A 14,214-nucleotide genomic window follows, 5' to 3' on the forward strand; every position below is an offset into this window, starting at 1 on the left:
GAGATGTGCTCTGGAATCTGGCCTTTGAATTATGGATGTACATCGACTAGAAAAGAGTGGCTAGTAAGGTGACAAAGTTTGCTGGTAATACTGAATCATTCAGGGGAGTAAAAAAATATCAGTGCAAAGAGTTGCAGAGAGATTTTATGATACTGAGTGAATGAATGACAAAAAGGCAGGTGAAACTTAACTGAATTCAACATTGATACATTTCACAGGGGAAAACGAAACTACATCCTAAATTTACACATGCAGTGATGAACTAGTTAGCTCAGAAAGTAGCTCTTACTACTCAGAAAATATATCTTGGGTTTATTGTATACAGTTCTGTGCAAACATTGGCTTAGTGCTCAATGCAAATAAGATGAACTAAATAAATTACCAGGAATTGTTAAGAAAGGAATAGAAATAACAGTAAAGAAACTTATCACATCATCATGTAAACAGGAAGCGCTGTGTTCAGAGCTAGACAAGAGCAGTTCATGGTTTTAGTCTCCCAGTCTCAAAAACAAAAACCTGAAAAATATATAGAAAAGGGCAACAAGGATCATCAAAGATATGGGACAGTATGCATACTTTTCAAAGAGTGACTAAGCAATTTTGACTTTTCTGTATGAAAAAGAGGTGACTGATAGGGTATTATGGTTAATACCTAGAAAATAATTTGTATTATTTAGAAAGTGAAGAAAGAATAATTATTTGCTGTTTCAGTACAAGAACTGAGGTCAAGTAGTAAGTTTAAAACAAAGAAATAAAGTACTATTTCACACGATGCATAATTAAAAAGTAAACCCTTTTGCTACAAACGTTGTAGAGACCAAAGTATAACAAGATTCAAAAAGTAACTGCAAAAAGTCACTAAAGAAGAAGTGGTCAAAGATTACTATACAGAAGAAATTGATTCATTAGCTGAAATACAATGGGGAAAACTTCTCATCCACATCTCATTTTTTCCCTAAGCATTCATTAGCAGTCACTGTCACTTGGACAGGCTCCATGACCTCTCTTCTGACTCTTCTTCAGGAAGTTTGGCTCCAACAGGACTAAATTGTGATCAGAGCTAAAATGAACATCTGATGCATAATCTCCCTTTCTTTATTTGATTTTCCCCTTGCTTTTCATTAGTTAAGTCAGCTTCAATTTAAACCAGCGTGTAAGAAGAAAATAGATGCCAGAACGTTGTTGCATATAAACAAAATTGTAGAATTGGAATATTAAGAGTCCAAGAACCAGCAGTAGACTCTATAGTTGTCATACACCTCAAGATTCAGCAGGATTCTAGTTTGTCATGTGGTCCATGGGTTTACAAGTAGTGTCAGGATTTACAGTTACTTAAAACAGGTGTGTTTTCAGTACAGAAGAAAGCAATGCAGCTCTGTAGAAGCAATTCAGCTTTGCAGGAGGACATTGACTGCAGCTTCTTTCAAAGGACTAAGAAAGTAAATAATAATTACTTTAGATTTTGCGCTTGTGCAAATTTTGAGAAACAGCGTATCACAGCTGTGCAATACATACCAGCTGATTCTCTGTCACCATAGGTGCTGATTTGTAAAGGTTGGCCTGCAAAAAAGGTAAATATATACAGTATTACATACAACATCATAGTGATTATAGCGATGACCGAAGAAAAATCCATGGACAGCAGTATGCTTAGGTACAGAAGCTTTTACCACTGATGCGGTGACATGCAACTGGTACGAGAAGATAAAATATTGTCATTTCCAGTTTATTTCTAGGTATAATCAAATATGAATACCTGTTGTTAAAATTTTAGGGATACTTTTTTCCAAGTGCAACAAAATTTCACTTTTTCATCTCAATCTAATCTCAAAATGTAAATCATGACATTTCTGAGCCTGCTAGACATTTCTGAGTCTGTTAATTTGCAGCATCAATCTTATTAACACTATCAATTGTATTGGGAGCTCGGTTCAACCTCTCATCCTTCTGACTTCGCATTATGAAAACAAGAATAATCCTAATCAAGCATTACTTTTTTTTTTTTTTCCTGAGTATACATTGAACAGCAGAAGCCCTATTTTCCAGATCAAGGCTAAATGGGATGAATGCAAAATATTTGTGTGTGTATGTTAAATAGCCATGTGGCACATGCTTATTTGCCTGCGCAGTGGTGAGATTCAGAATTTCTGGTGCATTGAACCCTCTAATCAACTCCATCAAGCTCTGTAGTAATTCCACTAGATAACATAGTGTTTCTGTAGAGATGACATGCCCTTCCTTGATGTAGGTGTGATTTGGAGGCCTTGAGACTCTAAAATGTGAATATTCTTCAGTATGGTGGTAAAAAAAGTACTAGATACAATGGTTAGATGTTATAGCTGTAGTAGAAGACAAGTCAGTGCCATTACAGCCTGCACTCTCCGCAGAAGGACCACTACAGTTGGATTTTTATCAACTCAACTAGATGTTCCTCTCACTATTTCAAGCAGAAAAGCAATTCCAGCACATTTGGAGAGGAAAGAACATGCTCTTCCTTTGTTCCCCTGTGACAAAGACTTTGCAGAGATCTGGCCACAGAACTCCAGATGTGATCTCCCAAGTGCTAAATAGAGATGTTTAATCACTCCCTGGAACTGTTGGCTCTACTCCTGCATTGGTGACAAGAACAGCATCACCATGAGTCATGATGGAGGACTGTGCTCCTCACTGAGAGCACTCACATTTCTAAACACAGCCACTGGTGGAGGAAACCTTTCTACCTTTCTCACCCACACGGGGACAGCTGTGATTTAGCACTAAATATACAAGAAGTACATCTTCTGCCCTTGACAGAGTAAACCAGAGCTTTTACTAGTGGTTACTTACATACTAGGGACTCTCTTTCATACCGTTAACCAACTGTGACGAGCAGTCTCACTGTGAGCTTAAAGACATCAAAGCACTTCAGAATACTACAGATACAAGTGGGCTGGAATTAAATTCTCTCACTTCAGTGGTGCAAATTAAGAGTAAATCTCATTTCACAGGGGTTACCTGAAATGTATACAAGCAAAGCAGACCATAGATAAAGAAAACTGCTACTTATTTCTGCATGTCTGTGAGCATTTTTAGCTGCTTCATGTTCTCTCATTTTTTCACTTGTGTGTCATGTCTATAACACTTAAAAAAGATTTTTTTTTTATGATAGAACTGTCAAGAAGAGCAAAAATGTCAATAATATGCAAAGTAATTATTCCAATTAATCATGAGAAATTATTTTTAAAATAGTTGTAAGTGGGCTAAATGACAAAATTATAAATTTGCTAGAACTTGAAATTAAAGTTAAGAAAGCTTTCATTGGTGCCAGTATTTATATGGAAACACAATAACTAAGTATAAGGGCACTCAATAGCCTTAAAAGTAATTTACTGAGAGAATTATTATATTATTATATTACTATTACAAATCAGCAGTATCATCCCTAAAGCCAACAGAGATGCACTATTACAAAATGGTGAATGGGATCATATCAAAGACCATACAGTTTAAAAAGCTGTTAAATGGCAACTGTAGTACTTAGTTGTCAGCTGGTACAAACTGCTGTAATTTCACTGAAGTCAGACATTTTGCCATATTTTTTATACACACCCTTTTGTACACCTATTTGTACAATCATTTACATCCTTAAAAGGTTTTGAAGTGCATGAGAAGACAAAAAATAATTGAGGCCCAGGTAATTCTACGCCATTTTAATGGTTAAATGGCAGGCTCTTTGAACATATTTGTATAGTCTACTACTTCATATAACCTATTGAAGTAATTAGTAATATTATCATGTGTACATACATATATATTTATATGTGTGTGTGTTTATAAATAATACTTCAGCATGATGACAGATTTTCCTATCCCTGACTCATAAATAAATTAAAGCTTCTTTTTAACCAAAAACACCTCCTAAGCAACATTTTGACAAGTGTCTCAATATCAGACATCATGAATACAAAAAGATTAAGAAAATTATATTGCTAAATTACCATTTTAATTCTTTCTAGTAAAATTAATTCAGTTGCATAAACTAAAATCCTACTTCTAAAAGAAAAAAAGATTTGCAAAAAAGGATGGTTGAAAATCTCCAAGACAGCTCACATGAGACACCACAGACCTCCTGGGGGAGCTCACAATTTTATATTACAAGTGTTCATATAACACTCATTCCTGATTTCTACTGGAGACACTGTTAGATTGGCTCAAAGTAGGCACCTTGTTTCACAACAGACATCTTGTACCAACTGTGAAGAAATGTTGGCCCCGGACTATATCTCCTCTAGTGAACAAAAGTCAGCACATACAGAGGCTCAGGAACAGGTCCTTTCCAGTTAATGGTTAGCACACTCCCTTGCATGTTTTGGTCCACACCAACTACCACTCTTCCAGAGAATTCTCCATCATGGTCTGCCTGGTAGCATGGACCATGCTGCTTTCGGTGAGCTGAAGGGATGAGGCCACCCTGGGTCTTGTGCTGGGCTGGGGAGGGGAGTAGGCCTTGAGGGGAGGGAAAAGGAAGGCGAAGAGGAGAATACAACTCTGTGGAAAACCACCTCAGTGTGCCCTTACCCTAAGGGACAGAGGACAAGCCACCACCTGGTTTATTAGCTGGGACAGAGACAGCCTTTGTACGTCTTACCAAGGAAGCAGAGCAAGAGAGAGGTAAAGAGCTGTGATATATGGGGGCTGTTAGGGACACCTGGCTCATCCCTCAGGAGCCTCTGCTGCAGAATGCATCTCTGCAGTGATGGCAGAGTCCAAGAGACCCTGGACCCACCAAGTTCAACCACCACAGCACAGCCTGGAGACCACGGCCTGTTTTCTGACACACAGAAAATTCAACATGCTTGTACAATTTATAGGAAAGGTTAGCCTACCAATAATCCTCTGCATTATTCCCAAATGTATTTTTAAATATTTATTTGTTTCATTTACCTAGAAAGTTCCGGGGGAGATGGGAAAGGAAGACTTTATAAGGGTGATTTTCTGTCCTAGCAAAGAAAACCTAACTGTATGCCTAGGCATATAAGTTGGATACCTGAATTTATGGTATATGTCAGCCACACTTTTGGGAGCTGAAGATCTGCACTGGAGTGGTATTAAATATATTCTGTTCTCACAGACTACCTCTGAAACACACTCTTTTATTTCATTAAAAAGCTGTCTTCCAATATCCTTTCTAATTAGTATGAGCCAGTACAATCTGTCAAGTAAAAATCACAGTATGCAAGAAAATATGCATACCGCCACATTCAAGAAGCAAAATTGAATTGATCAGTCAGGCATTGTACTGGCATAAAACTGGAAGGCCTCTATTGCTTTGCCAGCACTGCCTTGATTTGAGGTTCAATAGAAAAGCTGAATGATGAATAGTAAGCATAGATTTCTCACCACATGACTAGATGAGCTGTAAGTAAAATATGGAACCTGCAGTAACTATGTGTGCTAGTGAGAATTAAAATGTTAATTGGGTTTAATGTTTCAATAATTGAACACATGACTCAATATAGAGATTATCTTTATATGTTGGAATGTGTGTATATGTAACAAAACAGCTTCTATTCATCTAAGGATAAACTGTGGGTTTTCAGCCAGCTCTGTACCTTGGAAAGAAAAGTTTGAGTCAACCCCAGATTCTGATGGATAGGCAAGAACTAAAGGACTTCTACCAAAGCAAGTCCCCTACAGTGCAGGCTGAGTTCAAACAAATGCACCCGTTAGCACCTGTAACAGTCTGTTTGCCAAACAGTTGAGCTCTTGCCCCATGCCTGAAGCAAACAACAACAAAGTATGTGAAGAAATTAATTTTAACATCATATTCACCCAGGTAAAATTATGAATAGACACCACACTGAAGAGATTCCAGCCATGATGGATTTACAGCAGTTGAAAGACATGTCAAGTCTCAATTGCTCTAACATACTCGCTTCTCTGTAGTAGTCAACACCTCATGTCATGCGTAGATGCCTGTGCAGAGTCACCCAGTATTGTAGCAAGAGCAGACAAATTAGACATTTTTGCATGCAAAATGTAGAGTATTTAGGAAAGTACTTACATATCTGGTTTCACGCCCAGCTGCTCTCTGCAGTGTTGTTGAGACCTGGTACAAAATAAGTAGATATATTAAGAGCAGAGTTACTCTGAGGAGTAACTCAAAGAGATTTTCATCATTGTGGCAAGTTATTAATGGCTTGAATTCAAGAAAACTTCAATTTTCTAGAAAGATTCATGCGATACATAAGAATAAGGTATATTAAAGTTTTGCTTGATATGTTTATTATAGAAAATACTATTTCATTTTTACTGCTCAAAAACATTGATCCCACTCTATTGAGGATGGCCTTTAAATTACCTCTGAGAACTGTCATAACAAAATGCTTATTAGTAGATAGCCATAGGTGTGATTGCCCCATGAAATTTAAGTTACATTTGTTCACAAAATAACCTGAAATGGCACCTTTCCATGTCCTCATTTGCAAGAATTTGCTTTCATCTGACTAATCCATGCTGTTTCTAAGGCATTTACTTACAACATACACTCTTTTTTCCTTCCTGTCTATGACTCTTTTTTACCCCCATTTTAAGCACTTTGCTCTCTCATTCTGAGGTCCTCACAACCTTTGGCTTGGACCCTATGCTGCATCCTGTTAAACTCACCTTTTGCCCCCTTTATTTGGTTTCATGATTGTTAACAGATGCCTTCCATTCATTCAAGGCTCAATTCTCCGTTGCCCAAGGAAGCAGGTTATGGATGCTATAGCTCAACTTCGTAGCAGCATTTTAACCACTTTGGATTTAGCACAGGCATTGGAAAATAATCCCTCAGTAACAGTCTCTGCCTGCCTCTTCAGCTACTATCACATTCCATCTTTCAGTTGCCTGAAGCCTGATTAACCACTGCGTGCTGTTTGACAGAAGTAATTTCAGAAATGAAAATTAAATTTGAAGTGTATATTGAATATAGCCACTCAGGAATACCGGTTCTGTGCCCTATGTTTGCATGGTGGACTGAACATTGTGCAGGATATTTTGAATGCATTAACTTTTTGATGTGTTCCTCTGCCAAAAATCCCTTTCCTCCCGTTTCCAGTTGGATTTCTGCCATCTTCAGTGTCTTATAGTTACCACAACCAACTCAAATTTACCTGGGGCAAACTGAGTACAGGATCCTCTTCCCTTGGTTAGTCATCCTCCTGAACCCAGAAGGCACAGCAATATAACTTAGGGAAACCATAATTTTAACATCAGTATGGAAAGTTATCCCTGCCTCTCACTACCTCTTTCTGAGTTATCCAGGGTAAATGGATGTAGCAGACATCCTCCTCCTGTGAGGTGCCAGAGTTAAAAGGAAGTCAGCACTTAAGAACAAGTCTACTTATTCATTTAATTATTCCATTATTTGAAAACCAATAATGAATATGAAAAAAAAAATGTTGTGAAAGATGTTTCCAATTATAGAGGCTAGAAATATTGGCTCCTCTGTAGTAAGGACACATAGATGGGACAAAATCTGGGAGATGGCCAGAGACCCTGCAATATGGAAGACAAGGTATGAAGGATTTCTTCCTTGTGGATCCTAGCCTCTGAAGCCTTAATAAACAGTTTCTCTTTCATAATATAACTCCTTCTGACTTCAAGAAAGCATCCTGCAACAAAGACTGCACTGACTCCAGGGCTACAGTTCTGTCCTTCCATGTCTTTTAAAGCACCAGACACTTCTGCTGATGTTGCATCTCTCAGCTGCAGCTTTCTGTTGTCATAGGCTTTACTGTTGCCATAGGCTCTATTGTAATTTTGCTTGCTTTGATATCTACCTGGAAAGACCACTTGGTGTGTGGGTGGGCTTATTCACCTACCTTGCCAACATCTGACTCCGTGCTCATCTGCAGAAAACTTGGAGAAGACTCACATCGGCGCTGGAAAATTATTTTCAACAGAGAACAGACTTGTTATGACAAGAGATAGAAGGAAAGGAAGAGAAAATGTCAATCCCACATACTGATGGGTTACCATAGTCAACGGGTCCTGCAGGACTTGATCAATGACAGCACACAGCTCTTCTGTTTGTTGTCTGAGCTGGGCAGGGGAGCACATCTGAAAAAGGAGGATGGATCACTCAGTTAAGCTTTGCTTTTTGTTTTCAAGTAGAGATTTGAAAGAATATAACAGCACTACCTCTGAATGGGTGTCCAAAACAGTGCCTTCAGTCATACTAGCACTCTTGGCTGGCTCTTCTAATGCCTGCAATTCAAAAGATTTTGGTGTGATACTGAGTTCAAAATTTTAAAAACCAAGCAAACATATACCTTTTGCAATACTGTGTTTCCAAAGTTGGCACTTTCTGTTTCACCATGGAAAGATGGAAAAAGAAGAAATTACAGGCAAAGTAAGGTTCCTCAGCTTACCAACTTCTGATTCTGAATTAGAGGGGGGGTTGCAGAGAGGGAGAGAGAATATTCAAGCTAGGTGAATTGTCTCTGCTTTTAGAGATCAGAAACTACCAGTTTAAACTGTCTTCTTCAACAATGGCCCCCTCCTTTACAGCAAACGTAACGCAGTGAATGCACGCCGTGTGCCACAGAGGGGTCGGGGGGCTGCCTGTTGCGCACCATTGGAGGAAAGCCACCAGCTGTAAGCAGGTGGACAAGGCAGGGGTCCAAGCATGCAGGAGGCCCTTTCTTTTCCTCCAGTAGACATTTCCTTTAAAAAGTGCCTCCTGTTTAAAGAGGGTGGCAATTCCACATTGCAACAAAAACAGTGCTCGATGTTTTTGGATTTTAGCCCGAAATCAGAAATGTATAAAGCAAAATACGTGTTAGACATATGTGATATCAAACTAAGCAGGTATGCAGTCTCTCCAAAACAAAACACAAGCTTCTTGTGCTTAGATATACCTCCTGCTTTCCTACGCCTGTACTTGGAGCAGGTTTGGGAACAGTGGGAATCAGTTTCCTGATCCCTCTGCTTTATCAGGAAAGTCACAAAACACCCTCAAAAGCCAAACTCCAGTGCTCAGTTCCCTTTCATCTTTGTCCAGAGTCTGCAAGGCACACTCTCACTGCCATCACCCATTTTTGCTTTGAAGTGATTTTCAAATAGACTCCGTGCTGAGACCAAAAATTACTCTGGAAGCCTGCTAATGCGTGAAGCTGGACTACAGGGGAGGGACCCATGGGGTTTGTGGTTTTTTTGTTTAACACATTGTGTTTTTCTGAAGTTTCTTTTCGCCAGTTATTTGGAAAAAACAAAAAACAAAAACCAAAATGATAGTAAGAGAAAAAAAGACCATTCCAATAAGGTACTTCTTCATGCATGTGGGATTCTGTGGGAACAGACTGATCCCAGTGAGGTGGGTATGAGGGCTATCAGTCACAGAAGACATACATGGAGCTAGGAGGAAAATGGCTGAATCTTTAAAAAAAAGAAAATAAGCATATACTTAAGTAATTATTTCTAAGTTTAATTTTGCTGAGTACAATTTTTTTTCTTTCCTTGTCCAGCTACTGGCAGCATACATCTATGTATGTGTAACTGAAAGGTTAATGACAATTTACTGTTAATATTATTTTAATACCATCCACAAATGATCCTGTGCAGAGGCACATTTATGGAACAGCATGTCTTCTATCAGAAAGTACAGTAAGAAAAAATGAAGAGTACTTTCTTTCCAAACAGATTTCTTCCCTCCCCTCTAGCTCTAGACAAACCTGTTGGCCTTAGAGTTGTTGTACTTCAAAAGGAAAAAAAAAGTAAAAGAATGATTATTTTTTACATACAGAAATTAATATAATCTTATCCCAAGACAGAAAATGAAAAGATAAGTACTCTCTCTCATCTTTGCTGTCTCATCACTGCTACCCAGCTAAATTCTCAGATCAACAGACAGTCCTGTAGAAAAGGAGGACTCAGTTGAAGAGGGCTCAGCACTACACTAGAGTACTGCATCCCCAGTTCAGCTTCAGTCTAGATTACATCCTCTTGGTAAACATAAAATGAAGTTATAAAATTAAGTAGAAGAGTTATTCCAGTACCTATAAGGGCCAAGATTGCCAAAGCAGCCTGTTGTAGAGAGATGATGAGTCTGAATGTGAGTTAGGAAAAACAACAAATTTTAATCCGTCATGGGTTTGGAATGGAGAAATTGCTAAGCTTCTCAAAACTCCCAAGAAACCAGTAGGGTAATGAACAAAACAAGGTAATTGTTAAGAAAAACTACATGTTTCTGTTTCATATTCACTTCACCAGAGCAGTTGGGAGAGGGTGAACACAATCAAGGGTAAGAAACAACTACCCAGAAGATATTGAGAAATCTTTCTAGAGGAACTACAGCCACTTGCTGTAGAACTACAGCCAGTCTGTTCAGAACCAAGATTCTCAATAATTTAAGTACCAAACATCCATCAGTTTCAGTAGAAATTGGGTACCCAAATATCTTTGCATTTAGGAGCCTTCATTAACTAAAGAACTCAGGTGAGCACAGCACCAAGGTCTCTGCACCCCACAGTCCCCCTGAGATACGGCCATCATGCAGGAGCCATGCTGGAGAAAGCTGCAGTTTTCTTCTCCCTTTTTGAACCTTTGGGGAAGGAAAATTTTGATCTTCAAAGTGATCCATCTAATTTCTTTCTCTGTTTTATCTCTTTTTTTCTTTTTTTGTTTCTTTTTTCTTTTTTTTCTTTCTTTTTTCTTTTTTTTTTTTTTTTTAATTTGAACAGCCTGAGTCCTCCAAAGAAAGAGAAGAAACAAAGAGAACTAGATTTTAGGCATCCCTATCACCACTACAAAGAAAAAAGGTTCTGTTTAATCTGTTGATAGCTTTTCAAAAATACAACTCAATTTTTTTTCCAGCAGTGCATTTTTTTTTACTTTTCCTCATAGAGAAAAATGTGAGATTAAAAAAGTATGACTGGTGTTTCTCAACTCATTACTGGAGTTATCATGCAATAATGTTATGATTAATTTAAAGCATTAGTGCTATCTACAGTAGTGTTGATTAATACTATGAACAGTATTGAAGTTTCACTTCCTATGCTGATGGTCTAACAATATTAAAAGTGGAACATTCCTATTTAGGCACTCAAATTTTTTTATTATATATGAAAAACAATAGCGGAACCACAATTTAAAAGAGTGCAATTTAGAGAATGAAAATGTATTTGTGACAGAATTTAAATGTTCAGATGAAATAACCAGTTGTTGAACCAGTAATTTTTTCCTTGCAAAGGGCAACTTTGGGAATGTGACACATATATGTCATTGATGTCAGTGATGATGACATCACTTCTCTCCCCCAAGCTATTTGATTGCTGAAGCCATATCAGAGCTGAAAGGATACTGGTAAATGATCCAAACAGGATGTCCAATATTTTATCAGAAGAATGAAAGCTCTTGGCAACATATAGAAAATATAGAACATTGTTTCATCCACCAATGAACCACATCAATAGTAGGAGAAAAAACGAATATTGTAATCTGGATCTGACACAGCTTCCTTCTTACTGTATTATGAAACCCCTGGGCTGAGCAAACGCATTTCTCTTGTATATTTTTCCCATCAATATCTTTTCCTAAGCCCTCAGCACATGCAAAAAAATACCTCTGTATAACGGAACTTCACATACCATGAGTCCCTTTAACTTATCCCTTGAAGATCCTGGGAGATGATACTGAAAAGACCTGACTACTTTTCCTCTGATAAAATAATTAACACTAAAAGCTGCAAGGCTGTTGAAAGAAAGAGGGAGCTCATAGCCTGCTCCTACATTGGCACACTTCGTTATTATTACAGATGAACTAGGTCCTTTATCACTCTACAACTGCACAAATAATTTTCTTTCTTACTACTAGGTATTTATCTCTAGTGTTGAGAAGCATTTTGACATGAACACGTAATCTAGATGCAAGAAATTCACCTAGTAAGTGCACACCAGAAGTACTTGGGGAAAACTAAAATCTTTTTTTATCAAAATATTCTCAACAAATTGTTGTCAGAAATGTTTTCCAGGTCCAGAAAGGTCCTAACATGCTTGATAATAGTCAATTGTCCAGCAGTTAGGTCTACCATCTGAGTGTGGGAAAAATTGGCTTCCGATCTCCTGCTGTATGATTTCAAGGAGTGACTTTAATCTGCATTTGCCATGATCAGTCCCTATACCAATGGATGCTTGATAATATAATAGGTAAGAGTTCCCTCAAGACAAGAACTTAAAGCTGGGTCTCCAATGCAGCAGATCACTGTCATATTTCCTCAGTTGCATTTCTTTCTTTCCATGAAAAATAACCCACCCTCTTTTTCCTTCTGCATGAAGAGGAAAATGTGGGTGTTTTTTTTCTCTTTTTTCTTTTTTTCCTCCACAAGGAGAATATACTGCGTTGCTGTTAGTCTGCTGTGTAGGTGATGGGATGCAATTACTAGGTCTTTGGAGTTTTCCTAGAAGCATAACATCATATGGAAAGACTGTTTTAGACTCTCTTGAGGTTAGCCAAATTGCATTGTGACAAGAGAAAATGTGAAGAACAGCCATAAACAGGTAAAACCAATAACATAAAATAGATCTTTTTCTACATTTATTTAAAAATGAATTTATAGTTCTCTACTTTTCATTAGTTGATAAATACAAGCCAGGTAAGACAACAGTGCTTTCATTTGCACCTCTTCCGCCCATAGCCAGTTATACCTAGTGCTTTTCAGAAGACTCTGTAAGTGTGGGATAAGCCTCGACTGTGAAGCACGTGTGCTTCATGGCACACCCCATTCACCACAGTTCAGACTGGGGGAAGTCTGAACAGAACATTTGCAGCACCTCTTCTCCCCAGGTCTATATGTCCAGGTTTCCTTCCCATCAGAATGATGCCCAGATAAGGGAAGTTCACCCGAGTCAGCATGCAGAGGGGGTGTGTATCTGGACAAACACAGCAAACGCAAATTCCCCTGTATAGACCTTGCTGTAGACCAAAGACCACTGAATTGTTAAGAGAAGACTTTTTTGGTTTGCAATTCCAAAGCGTCCAACAGTTTTTTGGCTTACATCTCAAATCTGATGTAATTCTGAAGATGAAGTAGGATCTGGTTTAAGAGACTGTCTACTTAAAGTTAAGAATTTTTCTGTAGCTCCCTGAAATAAAGTCTTCATCACTGTCTATTTTGACTGAAAGATATTTTTATAGGTATTTGATAAATACAATCTTTAAATAATAGATGCATTACTTTTTAAATACTATCTGATTAGGAATGGAATTTTGAATTAGACTGTGATCACGTCTGTATACTGTAGAAGCTATAGAAGAGTGAGTGTCAGCAGAGGGGTGACTCACTGACTCAACATTAATAAGGCCAGAAGGAACCACAGTGATCTCCTAGTCTGACCTTTTCTTTGAACCACAGAACTTCCTGGAATTACTGTATGAAACGCCAGAAAAGTGTCCCATCTTGATTTTTCAATTTCTGTGATAAAGAGCCCATTTCAGTCTCTGGAAATTTTTTCTAATGCTTAATTAATTATTTCTGTTAAATTTTTGCCGTGTGCCTACATTAAACTTGTCCAGCTTCCTCTTCTAGCCAGTGGATCCTGTCATCTGCTGGGCTGAAGAGTTCATTGTGACAGTCTGTGGACTTGCTTCATTGCTACAAATCTGTGTGGCTATGATTGCACTGCTGACTGACCATGGTTACCACCACCTCAGTATCACCACCTCTGCTCTCCTTTCTCAGGCACTGTGGAGCTGTGCCCTTGCTGGTGAGGACACTGTCCTGCCAGCCTTGCTGTCACCCTGGATCCCGGTTCACCTTCCCTGTGGAGCAGCCCACTCTTGCTGCTCCCTGACAGAGCCTGAGCATGCTAAGGATAAGTCCCTTAAAAACCAGTTTTTGCTCTTCTGGCTGTGAAGGAAGTTACAGCCCAGTCTTCCAAGAGGTATCCTGGATTGGGTTTTTTCTGAGTAGACCACAGCTGATGTGAGGAACATCAGGTTCATACAAAGTCAAATAGCTGGAAAGCATGCCTGTTATGAGATTTGATGAGCCACTCACTTCTGGGGTTGCCAAAGTATAATAGTCAATAAACCTTTTCTTCTAATGAGCACAGATTTGAACAACTCACTTTGAGTAAGAGTACTGGAGGATAAGAAGAATATGTTCTAGAAAAACCATTAAGATGATGATAGCCTAATGGTTTCATAAGAAAAAGTTGAAAAATGGTGGCTGAAATTAAAACATCTACACACACA

General features: G+C 38.4%; 1 protein-coding gene across 5 annotated transcripts in view; it reads right to left on the reverse strand.

Annotated features, from left to right (window-relative positions):
• The window catches only part of MLIP (muscular LMNA interacting protein), a 119,034-nt gene that overhangs the window by 38,406 nt on the left and 66,414 nt on the right, over positions 1–14,214 (reverse strand). For all 5 annotated transcript variants that reach the window (XM_087775086.1, XM_087775082.1, XM_087775085.1 and 2 more), the window contains 5 exons: positions 8,164–8,229; positions 7,999–8,082; positions 7,845–7,904; positions 6,044–6,088; positions 1,516–1,560 (listed from right to left, as the gene is read on the reverse strand). In XM_087775086.1, the coding sequence (XP_087631212.1) occupies positions 1,516–1,560; positions 6,044–6,088; positions 7,845–7,904; positions 7,999–8,082; positions 8,164–8,229 (300 nt within the window). The remainder of the gene's footprint in view (positions 1–1,515; positions 1,561–6,043; positions 6,089–7,844; positions 7,905–7,998; positions 8,083–8,163; positions 8,230–14,214) is intronic.

This window comes from Nipponia nippon, unplaced genomic scaffold, assembly GCF_047370975.1.
Source record: "Nipponia nippon isolate SJK-2023a ecotype South Korea unplaced genomic scaffold, ASM4737097v1 scaffold_4, whole genome shotgun sequence".
Classification (NCBI taxonomy): Eukaryota; Metazoa; Chordata; class Aves; order Pelecaniformes; family Threskiornithidae; genus Nipponia; species Nipponia nippon.